General features: G+C 43.9%; 2 protein-coding genes across 6 annotated transcripts; both read left to right on the top strand.

Annotated features, from left to right (window-relative positions):
• The first annotated feature begins 1,424 nt into the window (after positions 1-1,424).
• LOC127542697 (serine protease 33-like) lies at positions 1,425-4,649 on the top strand. The gene is made up of 4 exons (XM_051968463.1): positions 1,425-1,818; positions 2,765-3,036; positions 3,380-3,549; positions 4,122-4,649. Exons 1-4 carry the CDS (start codon positions 1,436-1,438, stop codon positions 4,356-4,358), a joined length of 1,062 nt encoding a protein of 353 aa, XP_051824423.1. The 5' UTR covers positions 1,425-1,435; the 3' UTR covers positions 4,359-4,649.
• A 6,809-nt stretch (positions 4,650-11,458) lies between these two features.
• Positions 11,459-21,976, top strand: LOC127542644 (elongin-B). 5 transcript variants are annotated; one of them, XM_051968389.1, is made up of 8 exons: positions 11,547-11,622; positions 12,448-12,474; positions 12,633-12,807; positions 14,026-14,300; positions 16,177-16,322; positions 19,760-19,894; positions 20,760-20,865; positions 21,805-21,976. In XM_051968389.1, the coding sequence occupies exons 1-8, from the start codon at positions 11,562-11,564 to the stop codon at positions 21,915-21,917; spliced, it is 1,038 nt and encodes a 345-aa protein (XP_051824349.1). In that variant the 5' UTR covers positions 11,547-11,561; the 3' UTR covers positions 21,918-21,976. The 5 variants fall into 5 exon arrangements, with proteins under 5 accessions (XP_051824359.1, XP_051824349.1, XP_051824366.1 ...); XM_051968399.1 differs by lacking the exons at positions 19,760-19,894; positions 20,760-20,865; positions 21,805-21,976 and adding an exon at positions 17,124-18,498 and having other exon boundaries at positions 11,459-11,622; XM_051968406.1 differs by lacking the exons at positions 12,633-12,807; positions 14,026-14,300.
• The last annotated feature ends 1,728 nt before the right edge of the window (positions 21,977-23,704 follow it).

Here is a 23,704-nt window from a genome sequence, read left to right as displayed (position 1 = left end):
CCCCCTGCCTCTTTTAATTATTCCCCTCTCCCCCAGCCTCCTCCCCTCTGGAGCACTTTAAACTCTTCCCCAACCAGCACCACCCCCTTCAGTGTTTTCCATAAAGTCACTGAGAAGAGTCCAGACCAATGAGTGAGAAGGGAGAGATACTGCATTCCTGGGTCCCAGAAAAGCTGTAAGGATTGAAGAATCCAGACCCCTGGGTTCTAGGAGATAAAAGCAGATAGGGTGCAGAGCTGGGACCCTCAAAGACATAAGGTGAAAAGGAATGGGGGTTACTTCCCAAGGTGTGGGGACTGAGGCTTCTGAGTTCACTCAACTTTTTCTTCCAAACCTATTGAGTTGTCCTTCCTATCTCCTAAGCTCTGTCCCTTTCCCTCAGGATTCTGTGAGAAAGGATGAGGGAGTTTTCATGTCGACAGGGCTCTCTACTGCTACTGCTTTTGCTGGGTAAGTGAGGAGAGGGGCAAGACACGATTGGCAGTGACAGGTGGGGAAAGTAAACAGATATTGAACACTGATTCTTAGCACATAGCTATTTCTCTCTCCTCCCAGAATTTTTGCTCTGTCTTTCCACCTTCAGCTTTCTTTCTCTCTGGCTCATTCAACTTCATTGTTCTAAAATCTCTAAAAGTTAGAGGAATTTTCCCTTCTGAGACCCTCTACTCTGGAGGTTCTCCTGCAACACAGACATATTCCTGGCTCCCCAATCTAGATTCCAGGCATTTTCCTTCCTACCTTTCCATTTCAATCTGATTATTGAAGCCCAGGCCCCAAGCACCTGCAGATACACATTATATCCCATGTTTTCTTACTCATTTTTTCTATTATTCATATTGTCACTCCCTCCCTATTCAAGATTTATATTCCTCTTTTCAGTTCCAACTCTACAAAATACAAGAGAATTAACATAATTATAAACCTTAACCCTTTCAAGTTGGGTTAGATTCCTATTGTCTCAAGCCCTCTTCAGTATTATTTCCCCTCCTCAAGCAGATTATCTAGTCCTATCTCTTTTTTCTGTGGGGCATCTGTGAAGTGATAGAAACCTTGATATGAACCCTAGCTCTGACACTTAAAAGCTGTGTAAACTTAAATCCCTTTTAATCGTTTATAGGATTTAGGGCTAGAAAGAACCTTCTAGATCATGATCCAATATTTTTTATTTATAAAGGTGGAAACTGAGGTGCAGAGAAGTGAAAACAATTTGCCCAAGGTTAGACAAAGTAAATAGCTAAGCTAGGATCCCTAACTGGATCTGCTGATTCCATATCTGGTGGTCATTCCATTACACAGTATTGTCTCCATGGCCACTTTCTCATCTATAAAAAGGAGAGGATAATGCCTCCTTCACAAAGTTTTATGAGGATTAACTACAGAGCTATATATAAAGGTCAGCTTTATTATTCTTTTTCCAGGAGCTGCAGAAACACAGATGTTTCCAGGTACAAAGCCCCCAGAACTGGCTTCTCTACCCACTGAGCCCTGTCCCGACTTATCTCCTGCTCTGACTGCTCCACCCTTCACAGAATTCAGGCCTCGGCCTGTCATCACCCCATGCCCAGAACCAGAAAGGCCCCCCCTCCCAAGTTCCCCCTACCCTTTCCCAAGATTCGGTGCCCTTTCTCACCAGGCCCGTCCCTATGTCTCCCCAGGCTGTGGGCAGCCCCGGATGTCTGGCCGCATCGTGGGCGGGAGGGATGCCCGGGAGGGGGAGTGGCCATGGCAAGCCAGCCTGCAGTACCGCTGGGCCCACGTGTGCGGGGCCTCGCTCATCTCTCGCCAGTGGGTGCTAACCGCAGCTCACTGCTTCTCAAGGTTCGAAGCCGGTGTCATCCTCAGGGCCCCTGGGTTCTGGGAGGGAACCAAAGGATCTAGGTGGGACAGAGACCCGAAGCGGCTGCCTGGGTCTTGGGGGGGAAGAGGGAATGGGCAGAAGTGAATGTCTGAGTGGTCAGAAAGAAATGGGAGTTCTAGGTAGGCATCCTAAAGCCTGGACCCGAAGAGAGGAAAGGGTGCAAGGGAACAGGACGCCTATGTTCCTGCTCCCCTGCCATTCTGGACTAGGGGATGGGAAGAACAGGGCCCCTGGGTTTGGAAAGGCAAGCGCTAGGAGGACTGAAAAAAAGGAAGCCAGAAGGGAAGCAGAGGACACCTGAGTTTGGGGAGGGGGAAAGAGATGGGAAGGGGAGGACACTTGGGTCCCAGTAAGAAAGAAGTTCCAGAGTCAGACCAATTGGTCTGGGTGCAGGATGTTTAGAACACCGATTATGGAGCAAGATTAAAACCCAGCTTTTCTGTTTAGTGCCTGGATGACCATCGGTAACTCGATTGAATTGATTATTCTGAACCCCATCTTGTAACAGGGGAGGGGTGAGCCACATGACCTCAGATCCTTCCAGGAGTAAATCCTAGGAAGATTAAAAAGACCCTTTGGCTCGGATCTCTCCAGCAGTGGGATGCCTGGCTCCTCTGCAAGGCTGAGGCATGAAGACCACCAGGCAGAGAGCCGCCAGCAGAAAGAGGCCAGGGGCTCATGCCTGGCACCACATGGAACTTGGGGAGAGGGGGAGCAGGAGAGGGTGGGTATGGGGACAGGTTTGGGGAATACTCCAGCTAGGTCAATCTCGGGATCCGGGAAGAACCAGAGCCAAGGGGTAGTTGGAGGAAGAGGCACTGGGCATCCTCGAGGACTGTGTGCCCTCCTTTCCAGGGCCCTGGGGTGCAGTTCTAATTCACCTCTACCCGGCTCTCTCTCCCCCAGACCGGTGAGGCTGTCAGAGTACACAATTCGCCTCGGGGAGTTGCGCCTGGCTCGGCCCTCACCTCAAGCCCTCTCTCTGCATCTGTTACGAATTGTGCTCAATGCCAACTTCACGGAAGACGGGGCCCAGGGAGACATCGCACTTATTCAGCTCCTCCGACCAGTATCATTCAGTGCCCATGTCCTGCCGGTCTGCCTCCCTGGACCCAGAAGCCCGCCACCTCCAGGCACCCCGTGCTGGGTCACTGGCTGGGGCAGCCTCCGGCCGGGAGGTGAGCCCAGAAAAGACTCGGAAGTCTTCTCCTTGCTGAAGGAGATACTGGTGTATCCTTCCCCAAGTGTGTGTTTGGGGGGGGGGGGGAAGAGGAGGGGAAGGAGGGAGGAAAGGTCTGAGAGGGGAGGGATAGCATGCCTATCTCCTCACTACCGAACCTCATTCTCCATGGAATCCATTCATGCTATTCCCACCAATGGAGTATCCCCGTGTGCCCCTATCCCCTCTGGCAAATTTGTTGCTCTCCTTCCCTCACCCCTACTAAAGAGTATTTCTGAGAGCCTGCTGTTCCTCTCCAAGCCCCAGGGCTGCCCCATCCCTGTCCTGTCTTGTCCCTGCAGTGTCACTGCCTGCCTCCAGGCCCCTGCAGGGAGTCCAGGTCCCGCTGATAGACAGACGGACCTGTGACCGGCTTTACCACGTGGATTCCGACACCTCCCTCACCGAGCCTATCGTCTTGCCTGGCACCCTATGTGCAGGCTATGCCAGAGGCAGCAAGGATGCCTGCCAGGTGAGGCCCCACCCCCTCAGACCTAGGATTACGCCTGGCAGCTGTACCAGCCCACAGAAGTGGGCCTCCTCCCTTTTCCCCCCACTTTGAGGTGGGGGTGTGAACTGGTGCATCAGAAATTCTGAGGGTCCCTGCCAATGTATCTTCACTGACTAGAGCACTGCTAAAGAGATGATCCTGTCGCCATAGCCAGAGACTAAGTGATGGTAGATTAGGAGATCCACCAGACCTGGGTCAAAAAATTGGGGGAACCATCTGAAGATCTCATATCTTAGCCTTCATCAGGACTGTCTGGTTCCAATGGTCTCATGTTACAGGGCAGGAACAATGGCTCTAGTAGTCAAACTCTATATTCACCATATATCAATGAACAAGATGCAGTGGGGACCTCAGGTGTAGCAACCCTAAGACATGACACTTGGGTTCCAAGAGGATAGAAGGGGCTGACAAACTAGGAAGGGAAGAGGGATACTGAGATTTGGGAGGTGGGAGCTGGGACAGCAACAGTCTAGGTTCTGAGAAGGGCATCGGGGTGGAGAACACCAGAAAGCTGAGCTATTGTCTTCCCTCAGGGAGATTCTGGGGGACCCCTGGTGTGTATCCAGTCTGGTCGATGGGTCCTTGAAGGTGTGGTGAGTTGGGGCAAGGGATGTGCTTTACCCAACCGCCCAGGTGTCTACACCAGTGTGGCCTACTACTGGCCCTGGATCCAGGCCCACTTGGGCACTTCAGCCCTGCAGGCCCACCACCATGTGACCAGTCATCCCCAACCCCACCAATTTTTGCACTTTTTCCTTCCTAATTTCTAAAAATGGTCAACTCAGCTCAGTGTGTCGGGAAAGTGAAATAGGGAGGGAAGAGACACTATCTGCCACAGAAAATGGGATGATGGCTCTTTCAGGGAGTAATAGTGACGAATGTCTGGATCCCTCCCCCACTTTCCTGACCACCTCAAGGGACCAACTGATCTCAGGATCTTCTTCCCACTTCTAGAATTGCTCCTTTTTTTTTTTTTTTTAAACCTAGTTCTGTCCCTGGGAAATTCAGAGCTAATAATTTTAACCTAAGGTGCCTAATAAAGTTGAATAGACTCCTAAACTGTGATTTTGAGTGTCATGACCTCTTCTGCTATTCATTTTCCCTTTCTTCACATTAACCTCCTCTCTCTCCCTTTCCCTTCCCTCTCAAAAAAAAAAAAGAAAGAAAAAAAAAAAAGGCAGCTAAAAGTCAAAGTAGCCAAGAGCAAAAATTAGTATGTCTCCATCAGAGCCAGGAAAAGGATGTGATGATATAACTATGGCAAGGAATAAAATACAAAAATGCTGAACTTAGCCAGAGCCTATACATAAAGGATCAAATTGGAGTAAAATTTAGACAGGGACTTAGCAGATCTGTGTTCTGGTCCTAAGTTTACCACTGTATATCCTTAGGCAAGTCCCTGTTCTCTGGACCTCATTTTCTCCAACTGCTTAAAGTTTCCTTCAAGAGATACCCATCAGAAGTGGATCTCTTCGATAAAGAAAGCTAATTCAGTTTCAATTGATCAAGGATGGACAGAAGCAGCTACACCCAAAGAAAGAACATTGGGAAATGAATATAAACTGCTTGCACTTTTTTTCTTCCCGGGTTATTTATGCCTTCTGAATCCAATTCTCCTGTGCAACAAGAGAACTGTTCGGTTCTGCACACATATATTGTATCTAGGATATACTGTAACCTATTTAACATGTAAAGGACTGCTTGCCATCTGGAGGAGGGAGTGGAGGGAGGGAGGGGAAAAATCGGAACATTAGTGAGTGCAAGGGATAATGCTGTAAAAAATCACCCTGGCATGGGTTCTGGCAATAAAAAGTTATTAAAAAAAAAAAAAAGAATAGTTAAGTAGCCAATAAAAAATGCCCACAGTATCTTTATTCTGCCTTCCCTTTAAAAAAAAAAAAAAAGAAATACCCATCAGTTGGGGAATGGCTAAACAAAATATGGTATACAGGTTTTTTCATTTTCTTTTTTAATAGTATATTTTTCTCAATTATATGAAAAGATGGTTTTCCACTTCCATTTTGGTAAGATTTCAAATTCCAAAATTTTTTTTCTCCCTCTTACCTCTCTCCTCCCCATGCTATTAAGCAATCTGATATAGGTTGTACATGTACATTCATTTTTAACACATTTCCATAAGCCATGTTCCACATGAGTCATGTTGGGAAAGAAAAATCTGAACAAAAGAGGAAAATAATGAGGGAAAAAAAAAAAGGTAAAATAATATGCTTCAATCTATATTCCGTCTTCATATTTCTCTGGATGCAGATGGCATTTTTAATGCAAAATTTATTGGAATTGCCTTGAATCATTAAATTGCTGTGAAGAGCTAAGTCTTTCCTAGTTGATCATCATAAAATTTTGATGTTACTGTGCACACTGTGCACAATGTTCCAATGTTGTCTCTCCTGTTAGACTGTGAAATCCTTGAAAGCAAGGAATGTTTTTGCCTTTTTTTGTATTCCCTCCATCCCTCTTGCTTAGTTTGGCACATAAATAGGTGCTTTAATAAGTATACTACATGACAAAGAAATGGAATGCCCATCAGTTGAAGAATGGCCGAATGTGTTACAGTATATGAATGTAATGGAGTACTATTGTTCTTTAAGAAATGATGAATAGGATGATTTCAGAAAAGCCTGGAGAAATTTACATGAACTGATGCTGAGTGAAGTGAGCAGAACCAGGAGAACATTGTACACAATAACTGCAAAATTGTCACTTTCTTGCTGTTCAGTGTTTTGTAGATGTTTTATGTTTCTACTTTGCATTTTCACTGGCTGTCCCTCATGCTTGAAATTCTTGTTCCTCCCCTTCTATTTTCTGACCTCTCTGGCTTCCTTCAAGCCCCAGCTAAAATTCCACCTTGTATAAAAAGTCTGACCTCTTTTTAATGTTAGTATTTTCCCTCAGATTTTTTTCCAAATTATCCTGTCCATATCTTGTATAGCAAAAAAAAAAAAAAAAAAAATCAGTGACTGAATCAAAGAATGGAAGGGAATATGATATAAGAAATCTGGAAAGGTAGGAGGGAAACAAGGTATGAAAGGTTTTAAAAGTCAAACAGGATTTTATATTTGATCCATCCTGTAGGCAATAAGAACCAATGGAATTTATTGAATAGGTGTATGACACAATTAGGAAATTTCTCTTGGTTTCATTCAACCATGTAGGAACTTTGTGGCTTGCTTCTGGTTATGTGTTGACCAGAAAGGACTTGAAAGGACTTGGCTTTTTGTTATAATCTGGTAAACCCCAAGTAGTCAATTCCACCAATCACATTGACTCGGCAGGTAAGTTTCCAACCAAGCCCTTAACTGCCTTTTCTGCTTTGTGCTCAATTTCCTGGTGTGGACATGCAATCTCAGTAGTCTGAGAAGTCCACACATCTTGGGTCCAAGAATTGGAGTTGGCTGACAGATGAAATATTTCCACAAGAGTACTGGCCAAGGCTGGATATTCTATTACCAGATATCTTACTTGAAGTGGTTTAGATAGTACAGTCTCCTGAGAAAACATAATTAAGTTTGTATGTAGCAAATAAGTGCTATGTATATCGGAAATAAGTACCTGTCCCATATCTAATTTGGATTATACACTGAATACCTTGCTACATCCATTTGAAGAAATCTTAGATATAATCCATAAACTAAGATTCTAATAAAATTTCTCCAGAGTTCCAAAGTGGAGGTTTTAGGAACCAAAAGAGGTTGAGAACAGGGAACTTAGCCCTATTTATTCCTTAGAGGACAGGTATCCCCAGGAGCAAACAGTCCAAATCAGATGCTTGAGTTCCTTAATAGAAAAGGGAAATAAACAACACAAAACCCGTGTGCCTAAAAGCAATTTTTCAATGTTAAAGCACAATCAAAAATGTTAAGCTTGAAAGGACCTTAGAAATCATCTAGAGATTCCATTTCTTTCATTTTGGAAATGAGGAAACAGAAGGGAAATTTGTACAAGATCAATGGTCAGTCTGTGGCAGTCAGAATGAAAACTGGTTTTCTGACTCCCAGGTCAGCAGCATTTTTGTGGCCTCAACCTTCACTATAACTCATTCTCAAGCTAAGCATTTCCAAGGCCACAAAAGCAAAGTGAGCCCTGGTCAGAGAATAAATTTACTCTAATAACACAACCCAGGTTAGGGTTTGAATATATCCTAATAAGTCCCTGCTTGGTTCCTGAGTCCTCTTCTTAATCCCCATCCTCATCTAGTTTCATTTTCTGGTCCTTCCCTGTCCTTTCTTCCTGCTCTCTGATCACACTTGGATTCTGACGCAGACTCCTTCATTCTCTCTCTCCCCCACCCTTCCTTCCTACTCCTCATCCATTTCTCCCTTCCTCTCTCCCATTCCCTCTCCTTTCCTTCCCCCCTCAGGCTTTTTAATGGTTGTTTCTTGGAATCCAGGGTCTCTGGCTCTTTTTTAAAAAGTCAGAGGTTTGTTTATTCTATTTGTTCACTAGAAATTAACATTCCATATCATCTGCTCAGTCCTCAGGCTATGAGGCCATCCTTAGGTGCTGGGGTAGGGCAGAATTGGCCAGAGTCCATCCTAACCCGGATCTTGTACTGATTCTTTTCTCTTTCTTCTTGTACTGATTCTTTTCTAGAATTACAGATTCTGTGGAGTCAAAAGGACAGATCACTTGAATGGTACATATTTGTAAGTGTTATGTCACTAATTAGAATGTAAATTACTTAGTAGTCAGGGACTGCTTAATTTTTTTTTCTGTTTCTTTTTCTGTCTTCTTATCCCCAGTGCCTGGCACCTATCAGATACATAATAAATGCTTATTTATTGACTGTTGTCCCTAATCACATAATTTGTCCCTCCCTTTCTCCTTAGATCTTTGTTACAACTTCCTTGTGTATCTGCATTTTCCTTCCTTTTCCAAGTCATAGACTTCTGTGGGTATTTCTGAGTACATGTATCTGAACATGCATTTACATATCTTCAATGTGTGTCCATATATGTCATGATAAGTTTTCCTTAATTTTGCTGAAATTTTTTTGGTTTTTATTTACTAACAACAAATAGACCACTTGTAAGAACAATATATCCAGAAATGAATATGTAAAAATAAATCATTTTTAAAATTTTTTCAATAAAATATCTGTTCTTATACAAGTCTATATGTATAATATCCATGTACCAGATACAGACTTAGATCCACCACAATCTTAGTTTTGAGAAAACAAAAGCAAAAATAATAGTCCCTATTGTCAAGGATCTTATTTCGACTGGGGAAAAACAGCATGGACACAGATAGGAGATGTACAAAATAGAAGCAAAATAATTTCCTATGAGAAAAGACCTAGTAACCTCAGGGAATAGGAAGGGCTTCTTGTAAGAAGAATGATACTTGGAGAGCTGGGCATTCTAAAAGACAAAAGGAAGAAGGAAGAGCATTCCAAGAATAGTCGATGCAAAGGAAAAGTGGCAAGAAATGAAATATCCTAAATGAGGAACAAGAAGCTAGCCAGTTTATATGAAATACAAAGTTCATGAGGGGGAGTAATGTGAAATAAGTCCATCTGGAAGACAGACTGGAATCAGATTGTGAGGGGTTTTGATCCCCAAACAGAGGAATTTATAGTTTATATCTTTAAGCAACAAGGAGCCAATGATGCTTCTTGAATAAGGGAATAGCATGGTTAGACCTGAGCTTTTGAAACATCATTTTGGCAGCAGTACAGCAAATTAATGGAGGAAAGACAGGAAAGATATTGCCTTCAATATATTGAGGTTAAAAAAGGAAGTATAGGTTTAGGGGGAAAAATAAGGAGGCTGCAACCCCATACCCCCCCTCAGGACCTAGGATTCTGGCTTCCCTACCATGTTTTGGATGTACATAGTGTAACTGAATTGAATCCAGAATATCCAGGTGGAGATGCCCAGCAAGCAGTTAGTGATCGAATGTAATGCTCTCCTTGAGGGAAGTCTTTTTTTTTTTTTTTCTATTTTTATCTTGGTCTCTGGCAGACACCTGGCACTTAATAAATGCTTGTTGATTAGGGACTGAGATTACAATTTGGGAGAGAGATGAGAGCTGGATTTGGGAATCATTAATAAGAACCACAGTTGAAGCTACAGGAGTTGATGAGCTCATCAACAGAATACAGCAAGAAAACAGGGCATAGGACACTCATTACAGGGATCAGCACACAGACACTGACCCCGCAAAGGATTCTGAGAAGGAGCAGCCAGAGAGAGAAGATGATCAACAGTTTCAAGTGTTCCAAATCATTATTGATCAGAGAAATGCAAATTAAGACAACTCTGAGATACCACTACACACCTGTCAGATTGGCTAAGATGACAGGAAAAAATAATGATGAATGTTGGAGGGGATGCGGGAAAACTGGGACACTAATGCATTGTTGGTGGAGTTGTGAACAAATCCAACCATTCTGGAGAGCAATCTGGAATTATGCCCAAAAAATTATCAAATTGTGCATACCCTTTGATCCAGCAGTGTTTCTACTGGGCTTATATCCCAAAGAAATACTAAAGAAGGGAAAGGGACCTGTATGTGCCAAAATGTTTGTAGCAGCCCTGTTTGTAGTGGCTAGAAGCTGGAAAATGAATGGATGCCCATCAATTGGAGAATGGCTGATAAATTGTGGTATATGAATGTTATGGAATATTATTGTTCTGTAAGAAATGACCAGCAGGATGAATACAGAGAGGACTGGCGAGACTTACATGAACTGATGCTAAGTGAAATGAGCAGAACCAGGAGATCATTATACACTTCGACAATGATATTGTATGAGGACATATTTTGATGGAAGTGGATTTCTTTGACAAAGAGACCTGAGTTTCAATTGATAAATGACGGACAAAAGCAGCTACACTCAAAGAAAGAACACTGGGAAACGAATGTGAACTATCTGCATTTTTGTTTTTCTTCCCGGGTTATTTATACCTTCTGAATCCAATTCTCCCTATGCAACAAGAGAACTGTCCGGTTCTGCAAACATATATTGTATCTAGGATATACTGCAATATATCCAACATATAAAGGACTGCTTGCCATCTAGGGGAGGGGGTGGAGGGAGGGAGGGAAAAAAAAAATCGGAACAGAAACGAGTGTCAATATAAAGTAATTATTAAATAAAAATTAAAAAAAAAAACAGTTTCAAAGAAGAAAGTCTGGCAATTAAGACATTATTGGTGGCCTTCTAGAAAGAGCAATTGCAGTCCATCAATGGAATCAGAAGCCATATTGCAAAGAGCTGAAAAGTAAGAAATGAATAAGCAATGGCAAGAGATGTGGAAAGCTCATTCTGCTTGGTTGTGAAAGGGAAAAATAAGAATGAACAAATATAGGAATCTCCTACTCCAATACCCTTGATATATGTTACAATTTGAATATGCTTGTTGTCCCTGTGTCTCCCTATCCTCAAAATGTTAAGTCACAGGTCAAAAGTTCCTAGCATTAGACAATCTACTTCCCTATAGCTATAAACCTCTATCTCTTGAGACTTTAACCCTGGCAATCCCTCTAGATAAAGTCTAAAATGGACTATGGATAGCCATGCCTGGGTCAAAATGTGCTGGCTAGGCTGAGTAGCAGGCAAACAGGCCAGAAGTGGGATGGCTGGCTTCCTCCACTTAAGTCCTATCAAAAATTGAAACCACAACCTGTTGACTTGGCTAGTGCTTTTCTGGCCTGCAGAGCCAGGAAGTTCTTGGTACCCCCTGGGCAAGGAGGGGAACAGGCCATCAGAGGAAAACAGGCCCGCCCACATGCGAGCACACACACACACACACACACACACACACACACCCCAGATGGGAGTTCAAGGAAGCACCCAGGCTGGGGTGCTACTGCAGGCGAGCCCCGAGGAGGTGGAGTCAATAATTTTCAGACCTGCCTACCTCTGCCTTCCCAGGCCCTGAGGACAAAAGGGCAGGAGCTGGGGAACCCTGGCGTTCTGCCCACTGCCCCAAGGTCCAGTAAGGGAAATGGAACTGGGGACTGCCTGGCTCTTGCAGTTGCTGCTTCTGCTGCCGTCCACGACAAAAGGTGAGTCCTTAAAATTGACATCCCGGCCCCAAAGTACCCAAGTCCGTAGAATCCAACCATTCCTCCCTCTCACTCTTTTTCTCACTCTTTATTACCCTTTGTTCTAGCCTATCCCAGGGCACTTCCTGTTGCCCTGGCCTCACTGCTCCCCCTCCTCTGGTACCCTTTCCCCAGCCAAGACCCAAGTCTCTGCTCTCATCAGGACCTAAGTATCCCATCCTTTAGTCTTGGTTCTTCCTAAGACCCAGATATCTATCCTCAGTACTCATTTGCTGAGGGCTCAGATGTAATGTACCCCAGTCCCAGTTGTCCACAGGACAACTCTAAGACCACCCCAGTATCCAGATGTCCTGTCCCTTTTCCTATATAGAGTTTTCAACCCAACCTGCTCCAGAAAACTCCCTTCCATCCTGGGTCCTGGAGTCCTTTATTTCTTTCTATCTATTCAGAGATCAATTCCCAAAGCATAAGATCTCTGAGAAGTCAGTAACTAAAAATTAAACCTCCTATGTGACTGAAAAATCAGTCCAAGAAAAAGCATGGGGTAATCTATCAGGCTGAGAACGAAAGAGAAAAGAAAGAGAAAACTGAGGCCCAGAGAGTAACAAGAGAAGAGCTAAAGAGAATCCTGAAGTGTCTAAATGGGGGCAGAGGGTACAGGAATAAAAGGGGAGTAGAAACTGAGGACAAAAAAAAGAACCAGGATAAAAGGAATAGTTGAAGGAGAAGTCCCCAACAGCCCAGCTAGAGCCCCTAATAGGAAGTCAAGTTAATTAAAAGAGCCTTTTCCATACCACTAGCCCATCCTATTCTTTTCTTTCCCAGGTGAAAAAGATCTTTGGATAAGTTCAGGTAGGTCACTGGAGGGAAAAAGGGAGAACATGAGTTACTGGAGAGGAATTAAGGGGAAGGTATAGAGGCTGGGGGGCGGGCAGGAATTGGAGGGTACTGGGCAAACGGGCAAGGCAGAGCCCCAAGTCTTTAGTCCTAAATCTGCCTTCTCTGTTCAGGCTGTGGTCAGCCAATCCTGAAGAATCAGGTGAATGATCGCATCGTTGGAGGCAGAAATGCCCGTGAAGGGGCTTGGCCATGGCAGGCCAGTCTAAGGCATAACAAGGCCCACATCTGCGGAGCCACTCTGATTTCCCATAGCTGGGTTCTGACAGCTGCCCATTGCTTTTCCTTGTGAGTGACCAGGCCCCTTCCCATTCAACCAATCACCTCTTCCCCCATAGGCCTGTAACCCTATCTAAGAGTCAGCTGCAGCACCTGCTTGATCTCCCAAAGTCCTCTGATCCAGTCCACAGACACAACAGTGCCCTAAACTAGGGCCCAGAAATGGGAGAAGGGTCCTGCCTATAGTCTCAATGGTGATTTCTGAAATAGCTAGAACTAGAACTCAGGTTTCCTGACTTCCAGTTCACTGCTCTTTTCACTATCATACTCCCTCCTCTAAGATGTCTACATCTCCCCAGTAGTAGCTACATAACCAAGTTGGTCAAACCTGGGGCTAGGAGTAAGATCTTAGATTAGGTTCTCTGACCTGGTCCCAGTTCCACAACTCACTGATTGTGATGGTGAAAAACATTATAACATCTTCAGGCCATCTAGAGAGGATAATCCTAATTGCTTTAAATGTTTCTACAGAAATAGAAAATACTGTCTTTATGGCTATTTAGTTATATTTTGGTGTTTTCCCACTTGAAAATCTGTCATCCTTCCAGTCATTTGGGGATTGGAAGAGAAAGAGAGGCAAAACCAGTCATTTTGGCACCTAGGACAAGCACAAAACTGTTCCTGGAACAAGCAACATTAAATGCACCTTCAAATCAACCATGGTTGTAAATTTGGATGAGGCTGCTGCTGAAAAATCTATCACCCAGGAAGGATTAGGGTTGGGCTAGAAGGTTAAATCCAGTTTAAATTTCTGTTATCTGTAGTCATGTTGGCTGGGGCAAAAGCCTGGTCATTCTGCTCTAGTTATGGCTCTGGATACAATAGTAGCTAGAGCAACTGCCCAAAACATTAGTCTCCAGTAGCTGGCATAACTTCCCCGTCACCAGGTTGGTCTCAGCTGTACTCCACCTGCATTTTCAGAGCAGTGACCTAGTCCCCTCATGCTGAAACCTTATTTCATTGTCACCATTTCCTCCTACCAGATCAGGTTATAAAGTTAGTCATCAAGTCCAGCCTGGAGTGACAGACAGTGTACCCCTGCCCCTAGGGAGCTCACATACACTCTGGATAACTTTCAGAGACAATATTAGGCAAAAAGATTATGTTATAGGATTTCCTGCAAAGCTTACTCACCATGGTGCTGGGCCTGGGGTTCCCCTCCTCCCAATACAGTTCCAGCCCTCTCCCAACAATTTTCCCCCTGCCCCCATCCCCACCCCTTTACAGGCCTGTCAAGGTGTCCCAGTTCCAGGTAGTCCTCGGGGAACTCCAGCTCTTTTCCACCCCAGGCCAGTCCATCTCAAGCCCACTGAGCGAGGTGATCCTGCACCCAGACTACTCGGGTATAGATGGCTCGTTGGGGGATATCGCCCTCTTGAAGCTGGCCCGGCCTCTCTACTTCTCCCCCTGGATTCTGCCTGCCTGTCTCCCTGAGGCCGACAACCCTTTTCACACTAATCTGACCTGCTTTGTGACAGGATGGGGGAACGTGAAGGAGGGAGGTGAGCCGTGGGGAGTGAGGGGGAAGAGTGGGAGGTTCTCATGGGGAAAGAGGGAGTTTGATGAAGCCTCTCCCCAGACTAAGATGAAATTCTCCAGTCCAGCTTCTGATGGGAAGTATAGAATTGCAGCCAATAGCTCTCCATGGAATAAATAGAGGTAGTCTTGGATAATCCCACAAAGAAGATAATCCCTAAGTGATTCCCCAGCTCTAGACTGTGTATAGTTAATAGTGTTACTTCAAATTTCCAAAATATTTTATGCTTTTCTTTTTTAACAACCTTATTAGTGAAGCAATGCAAGTGATATTATCTCAATTAAAGTGAGGAAACTGAGGCTCAAAGATGGTAAATGACTTGCCCTTATCTACTAAGGTTAGGAGCCGAGATTTGCACTATGGCCATGGTTGATGTCCTCAAACCTTAACCAACAGAAAAAAATCCAATCCTCCTGTTTCCCCCTCTTCCATTCTCCCAGCTGGAGAGCAACCTACAGCATTATCTCTCAGATTGGCACAAACAGGAAGTTAAGGAAAAATATCCCCACTGTTATCCCTTTTTGTTGAAGCATTATCTTCCCAGTAGGAAAACTAAAGAGATTTGAATTAACGCTAAAGTGAATGATTCTGAATCTTAAATACTATCTATAGATGTTCAAAGAAAGGAGAGCTTGCTCTAATGGAAAAGCCAGGATTGGAAGGGCAAAGTCCATTTGTCCCCCCCAAAAAATGAAAGTCCAGATTAAGGAATGGAATGGGGGAAAAAAAACCAACATACTCACATACACAGTGTAGTAGAACTGGGAAACAATAACAGCTGGGCAGCTAGATGCCCCAGTGCACAGAGCATTGGCCCTGGAGTCAGGAGGACCAGAGTTCAAATGTGACCTCAGACACTTAACACTTACTAGCTATATGATCCTGGACAGATCATTTAGCCCCAGTTGCCTTGCCCAAAACAAATAAACACAATAATAATAGTAGACATTCACAAACTGCCAAAGTTTGCAAAATGCTTTACAAATGTTACCTTATTTGATCCTCACAACAATCCTCTGAAATACCTCAAGTATTGTTTTTCTCAATTTAGAGATAAGAAAAAAATTTGGTGACTTGTCTAAAGTTGAGCAGCTAGGTAGAATTTGAACCCAGATCCTTCTGACTTCAGATCTCGCACTTTATTATACTACAAATAAAGCGGGAGAGTTAGATTGGGAATAAATTGAAAAGGGACATGAATTTGAAGATAAAGAATCTGGAATCAGGGAAGCTAAGTGGTGCAGTGGATAGAGTACCAACCCTGAAGTCAGGAGGACCTGAGTTCAAATCTAGTCTCAGACATTTAACATGTCCTGGCTGTGTGACCCTGGGCAAGTAACTTAACCCCAATTGCCTCAGCAAAAAAAAAAAAGAAGAAGAAGAATCTGGAATCACTGTTACCTAGAATTAGTAACTTATAATTTGTAGTCTAATTTAGAATAGAACTCTAATCACTAGATGTGACTGTAAAGATTCAATCCTGTCACTTTGCAAACAGAGAAATTAAGGTTGAAAGAGAGTAACTTGTCTTGTCCAAAAAAAAAAAAAAAAAAAAAATGTAAGTAGCAGAACTAGAACTAGAATCCAGGTCTCTTGCTTCACAGAGACATGCAGTGCTATAACCAGTACAGAGTTTGTAACAATTTCAACTTTGCTTACTCATCCTAGAGCTCACTGAACATCAGAAAAGCAGTTTGCACAGGAATATGTGCACCTGTCTGTGCACCCCCTCACCAGAATTAGCCAAGTTCAGAATCTTCTTCCGCCCTCTCAGAAAGTGAAGGACTAGGGTTCAGCTCTTCCTATGAGTAAATTTCTCTGCTCTCTCTCCCATCCCCCAGTCCAGCTGTCCTCACCATACACTCTGCAGGAAGCAAAGCTGCCACTGATTGATGCCAAGGAGTGTGACAAGATCCTGAATTGGCACGAGGTCACCGATAAAATGATCTGTGCTGGCTACATCAAAGGGGGTGTAGATGCCTGTCAGGTGAGGGCATAGATGGCTGCTGAGTTAAATACTTATGGAATTCTATAACTATTGCCTCTTTGGGGGAGAGAGGGACTGAGGAAGAGATCTTGGGAGGAGATAATTTTAAAATCATACTGTGTCAGAGTTGGAAGGGACATTGGAAATCATCTCTAGTGCAGGGATCATCAGCCTTTTTTGTGTCATGGAGCTCTTTAGAAATCTATAGTTTTATTTTTAAATGCAAAAACACAATATTATCCCCAAACCAATCCTACCCAACTATTTTAAAGTTTATAGATCCGAGGTTAAAAAGCCCTAATCTAGTCCACCTTCTAAATTTTACAAAGGGAACCTGAGGCACAAAATCAGATTTGCCTAATTAAGATGATAAGTGGGTTAATGGCAAAACCAGACTTAAACCAGGTCTTCAGATTTCAAGTTCAGGGCTTCTTCTGCTATTTTGAGCTAAATCTTATTCATATAATTTTAAATTAGAAAAAACCCTAAACTGAGTCAGGAAACCCAAATGTTAGGCCTGGCTTTTCCACTTACTGTGAGATCTTCAGCAAATCATTTGAAGTACAGTTTCATCTTTTCAGGTGAAAGGACTCAGTGGGTTCTAAGGGCCCTTCCAGTTTCTATAATCTCTATTTTGGGTGGGTGGTCTGGGGAACTGGGAAGACTTGAAAGACTAATTCCTACTTTCTTCATCTGCCATGGAAGAGGAAGGATGTCCTGGAGAAAGTGGGCTTGGAATCTAGGGAGGAAAATAGCTTCTTATTCAAGCCTAAACTAATAAACCTTTCTTCCTAACTTCAGGGTGATTCTGGGGGTCCCTTGGTATGTCCCTATCTGGGTTCCTGGTTCCTGGTGGGAATTGTAAGCTGGGGCATTGGCTGTGCCCAACCCCAAAAACCAGGTGTCTACACTCTAGTCTCTGCCTATGGGAACTGGATCCAAAGTCACGTATCAGAAGTGCAGCTGGGCTCCTATAACATCACAGTCCGAAATACTGCTGACAGACAGACTCATGGTCCTCATCTCATCAGCCTCCTCCTAGTCGTGTGGAGCTTTGTCAATCACTACTGAATTCCTTCTCTACAGTGGCAATGGCTGGGCATCCCTTCTATTTAACTCTGTTGGACCTCCACACCATCCCCAAGCCCCACCACTCACTTGTATGTAAATCTTTTCTTTTCCAAATCCATCTCTAATACCTTCCATTTCTAAAGGGCCTTTCCTCTATCAGCCAGCTGATGCTCCCAACCCAGGGACAGTGTAACCCCTCACATAGAGACAGCACTTCAGTATCTAACTCCTCCACCTCGCTCTCATAAAGATGCCAGGAAAAAGTTTAACAGTAAGCCTACTGGGCCCCAGCCAGGAACAAGTCCCAGCAGTTGCCTCTCCCCCAAAAGGGTGTTGCAGAAGAGGAGGCGAGCAGCTGTCAAAAGAGTGCAAAGCAAGGAGAGGGGAAGCAGCTAAGTAAGAGGAGGCAGGAATGCAGCAAGCAAGCCCCTGACCGTCAGCCCCAAAGCCCCAGTGTGAACCCTCCCTTTCCTGGGCTTTATTTTTTCCTCTGTAAAATGGGGGCTCAATAAATTCAAAGGCACGCCTAAATCCGAAATCTTGAGTCTACAAGGGGTTAAACTAGGGCCTCCTTCAGAACACTGAATAAGAGTAAACAGTGAATGCCTCCAGTATCAGTGTCGGTTTTCATGAGCAAGGGGAGAGGACTGCTGCCTACTTCCTGGCTAGATGAGCAAGGCTTCCCGGAATAGGCAGCCTGGGCTGGCTGGGGAGGGGGGATGGGGGGGAGTGGAAGGGGAGGAGGAGGGAAAGTTCAGAGAAAGGAGCCACTGGAAGAATGACAGCCCCAGAACCGATTCGGAAGAATTGCGTGCCTCTTGAGGGATACTGAGAAAAAGAAGTCCGATCCAACGCCCAAGGCGGGGGGAGGGGCCCAGAGACAGGGACAAAACCAAGAGGCAGAAACGAGAAAGCGATGGGAGGAAAGGAGAAGAGACACTGAAAGAGACGGAGGGAAGAGGGGAGGTCACATTCTCGAGGTCGTGTTATTCATTCCCCAGTCTCAGATTTCTAGTTATATCATATCCCACGCCTACAAATAGGAAGCACTTCTGTCTGACTTCAATCCCTTCGGTTTAAAATAAATAATTTCTCTTTCCGTCAAGCAGTACTGGACTTGATGGTTTCTTCCTCCTCCTCTTCTCTCTCCCGCTCTCCTACCTTCTCTGATTCAGGAAGGCGAGAGTTAACCAAGCGGGCTCTAACCCAAGATGGAAGCCCAACAAGGTCCCAGATTGACCTTCCTATCATGGTGGCCGGAAGCATCCTTTGACTATAACCGAGAAAGCAAGTGCCCTCGAATGACAGACCTTCTCAATATGGTCACCTTTGAGAGGCTTCTTTCTGTTTTGTACTGGCTGGTGCTCATCAGGGCCCTATGCAGCCATGTAGTTCAAGTCATGCCCCACCGAAAGTATCCCTTTCTCTAAAATCAGCTAATAATTGTCAGTTGGTCTCAATTCGAATATCTCTAATAGCCCAAAATTTCAGGTCAGCCCATTCTATTGGCTTTTTTTTAACCCTTTACGTCAAACCCTACTTTGTCTCTCAAATCTGTCAACATAAGGAGTCCACATTCCCTCACTCCCATAAAGGCAGTTTCCTCAGAGTATCAAGAATGCTTATTTCATCTCACTGGGGTTTTTAACACTGGCCCTGGTATATTTGGGTCACCTCCTCCGCAACCGCTACGACCTCAACATGATGGCGTCGTCGCCGCCGCCGCATTGTTTCCTCCTCAGACCTTACCAAGATGGCGGCCTCACATCTACCTCTCTCAAGATGGTACTCGTCTCGTGTTCTCGAAATAATATTCCCTTTGCGATTATCCTCCCAGATTCCTAGTTCTTCAGTAAAATAAATCAATCTACCGATATCGTCACCACGGGCCAGCGCAAGGTTGCGTTTTACCATACAAACCTTTACTAAGATGGCGGCAGAGACGCACGGAAAAGGGAAAACGTGCGAGCACGCGCACGTATATTCCCGGCAAGTAATTTCCGCCGAGGCGTACTCAAAGCATCCCGGGACTGGGGCGGACTGAGACTGCGCCGGGCAGTTGATTGGGGGGGAGGGAAGCTAGACGCCGAGATGGTAAGTGAGGAGGAAGAGAAGCAAGGGGCGCCCCGAGGGGAGGGGTCGGGCTCGGGCTCGGGGCTGGGGCATGGAGACTAGGGGGCCCGGGCTGAGCTGGGGTCGAAGGGGCTGGGGATGAGGCGGGGGCCCGGACCGTGCTCGGGGCATAGGAATAAGGGCCTAGGAATGTATGGAGAAGGCCCGCTCTGACCAGGGCTGGAGGGAGAGGGGCTCAGAGCGTTCGAGGCTAGCCGGGGTGGAGAAGACTCACTCCTGCCCCCGGTCCCCAGGACGTGTTCCTCATGATCCGGCGCCACAAGACAACGATCTTCACAGATGCGAAGGAGTCGAGCACAGTGTTCGAGCTGAAGCGCATTGTGGAAGGCATCCTCAAGAGGCCTCCGGATGAGCAGCGGCTCTATAAGGTTTGTAGTCCGTCCTCACCCCTACCGTATTCCCACTTCCACTCATCTGCCTGCACTTGTCGCATCACGCTATACTCCGTTTGGAATCGGAGGAACTAGGTTCAGATCACACCTCTGACAAATATTACTTATGTGACCTTGGACACATCACTTAACTTCTTGGGGACTCAGTTTCTTCATCTGTAAAATGGGTGTGGATTTGATCAACCTCATTTCTGAATCTGAACTTCCCTTTTGGGGCTGGATCTTGTCATCCCCATTTAGCAAGGGATCCACACACCTTTTCTCTCTGAAGGCAGAGAGATTATTTCAATTCAACAATTTTTTTTACATCCCATACCCCTGTTCAAGTCTTGACACTTCAGAAGCAGGTGTAGAGGCTTGATTGCCAAAGGTTCTTCTGAATAAACCTCCAGAGCCAGCTGTCTTAATATAGAATGCCTTCACTTCTCTGCCTTGGGGAAAAAATGATCTCCATCCTTCCTTTCTCAATTCGGAGCCAGCTGTGGCTACTCATTGTTTGTAGAACCTGCTGGTCCTCTACTCATTGAACATCACTGCTGACTGCCATCACCTGATTAAGCTACTCGGTAATTTAGAAAGAGCCTTTAAAATAGGCATACTTAAATAGTGCTATATCTGATGATATTAAGCAGGTAAAGTGCTTTGCAAATCAAAATGCTATACAAGTGTCAGCCACCTACTTCTCTAAGCAGGGAGTTTTCTGAAAGTCATCCCAGCCTTCTTCCTCCAGGAAGGAATGCCATAGAACCACACATATCACTAGGCTGAATGAGCTTTGCCAGCAGCTTATCCCTGTCCCTGACCTTTTAGGAGCTCCCCATCACCATCCTTCTCTCCCCAGGATGACCAGCTGCTGGATGACAGCAAGACCCTGGGTGAGTGTGGCTTCACAAGTCAGACAGCCAGGCCTCAAGCACCAGCCACTGTGGGGCTGGCCTTTCGAGCCGGTAAGAGGACAAGAGAAAAAAAAATTGGGAGGGTGTGAATTGACACTTTTGTAACATTGAAGACAGTGTATCTGTGAAATTTACATGAAACTTATATACACTGCATTAAAGCCTTTTTTCTTGAACCTGTTGATAAAATTGCATTAAGGGGTCTGAAGAATGCCTCTTCTGTGGTTTAACTTAATACTAATTTGTTGTAAGACTGTGCTCATGATTTCTTGCCAGTGACGTTTTAAGAATTTTTACTATGTAATTCAAGCATCAAATTTTTTCAGGGAATTGCAGAAAAACAAGTTTTAGGTTATCTTTCCTGCAGAGAGAGGCAATATAGCAACTTTTCCTGGCCTCAAATGCAGTGATGTGATGTAATTGAGAGTAAGATGTAACAGGTATCAGTCCACAAGAACCAAGTAAGGGGTGGATATGACAGTTTGGTGAGGCAGATGAAATTTTGCATTTTAAGTAAAATGGTAACTAGTGTTAGGAAAAAATTTTCCACTAAAATCCTGCTGCGATGTCTAATTGTGCTGTGGAGATAACTTTGAATTCCTATAAACTGTATCACCAGAGCTCTGACAAGTCAAACTGCAAGGTCTGTGGGCTAGAAACTATTGTGAGGATTATCCTAGCAAATTTAGAGATCTATCACTGAATTTGACAGTCATGAATTAATTACAGCAAGTATAGAAAGGAATAATCAAGGAAGATTTAATGGTGACTTGTTATTTAATTGTGGGTGCCTACTGGCTGGCAAAGAATCAAAAGAAAAGCAAGAGTTAATCCCAAGACTCTAAAAACCTCAAGGGAGTAAAGTGAAGCAAGTTACAATCCTACAACCAAGATGGTTAATAGCTCTAACCACCTGTCACCACTGGACCAAAAAAAGGGACACTTAGGCAAAAGGGAGCAGTTGTGATGGTTCTCTCTCCTTCTTCACAGATGATGTATTTGAAACATTGCGCATTGAGTCTTTCTCCAGCCCTCCAGAACTGCCAGATGTCATGAAGCCTCAAGACTCTGGAAGTGGCACCAATGAGCAAGCTGTGCAGTAAGGGCCTGAAGCCCCACCCCCTATAGTGATCTAATACAATAAAAAAAATTTTGGTGTCAAGCTGTTGCATGTCTTCTTGTGGCCTTTTCTTTGAACCTCTCTTCCCTAGTATTCCTATAGCTTTACCGAATACTGAATTCCTTCTCATTCTGTCCCCAAATCATTCTTGTTTTATGTCTCGAGGTAATTTCTAGATTTTATTTGCCAGCACAAGCTTTTTCCCCTTAAACATACCCCCTTCTCCAATATTTCAAATGCATCTAAAGTTATGCTTTCAGTCCTTTGTTCTCTGCTCATTCATTGCAATTGCAGCATTCTCTAAGCTACCACAATTATCGTGAAGTAGACTTGAACACTTGGCAGGGGATAGATACAGGATTCTACAATATTCTTCAATTCCAGAAGTGATGGTTCAAGTTAGAGAAACTGGGGATTGTCAATAGCCTGGGAAGCCCTGGCCATCTAGCTATTTTCTAAACCTGCATCAAAAATAAAGCCATTCCTATGGGCTGCAAGTTGATTCAAAGCCTGGTTCTTTTACGTTCAACATCTCTAACTTTAAAAATTCAATGTAATCTAAACTACAGGACATGTGTGCTGGTTCTAGGTAAATTAGAACAGAGTCCAAAGTGATGCACAATCTTGTAGGGTGAAGAATGTAGAGAAAAACCAAAGACTTCCAAAACATTGTGTAGGGATGGATGTAATACAACTTAATTTGAGCTAATCTAAACTCAACAAATAACTCTCAAAGCAATGATCCCAAAGGGAAGAACACTTGGAAATATGAGTGGGAAAATAGGTTGCTTCCTATTCTCATTAGGTTTATCTCCAATACAATCACCTATATCAATGCTTCCCTTCTCTGCTCCCCTCCCCCCAAGAAAAAAAAGCCCTATGGAAGGCAGGTTATGTAATCTGTCAGTACAAGACTGCCATGTCTTTATTTTTGGGGAGGGGGGAATGGCAAGAGTACGAGTGATCATAGATGGATTACAATCTACATTATAGATCTTGTACCTTTCCACAAAAACTCACCCCTTTTCTGTAGATTTCCATTTATGCAAGGGTAGAACCATCTTTCTAATCACATTAATTTCCAACTTTGGTGGTGTCTTGAGAGGTTTCACTTTCTCAATTTACATACATCCCAATTACAAAACCCCATTTCTTTGTCCACAATATTGCTAGCATCCCTTTCTCTACATTAACAGGATCATCACCTCTTACCTAGACCATTATAATGGTCTAATCAGTCTTACCTACTTTTCCCATTCCAATACTCCACGTGCCAATTTTTCTAAAGCTTAAGCATAATGTCACCCCACTCATACAAAAAACCCACTAAAATGATTTAAGAAATTTAACTGCTTTTACTAGTTTTTACATTGTATATAACAGTATCTATAGAGAAGTATAACTTTCTAATACACCTGTTATACAGAATTTTGGGAACTTTTTAAATGTTCACCTTTCAGTTTTATTAAAGTATCCAAAAAAGTATCTAGAGATAGTTACCTACTCCCAGATTTTTTCAAGAATGATGCATATTATATCATTTTTTACCAAAAACAGCAATATTTTAGTTTTTCTATAATTCAATTTCAATTTAGGTAATCTTTAATTAACATCTTTTAAAAATTTTTCAACTTTAGCGTACTAATATATTAGTACAGCATTATGTATAAATTAGACATATTAGGGGGGTGGATATGCAAAATTGTTCACTGATGAAATATGATCAAAAGGGACTTACTACTCTAGAACAGCTCTGATAATGGAAAAGCA

Source organism: Antechinus flavipes, chromosome 1 (genome assembly GCF_016432865.1).
Source record: "Antechinus flavipes isolate AdamAnt ecotype Samford, QLD, Australia chromosome 1, AdamAnt_v2, whole genome shotgun sequence".
Lineage (NCBI taxonomy): Eukaryota > Metazoa > Chordata > Mammalia > Dasyuromorphia > Dasyuridae > Antechinus > Antechinus flavipes.
Note: the sequence above shows the minus strand (reverse complement) of the source record. Positions and strands in the feature narration are given on the sequence as shown.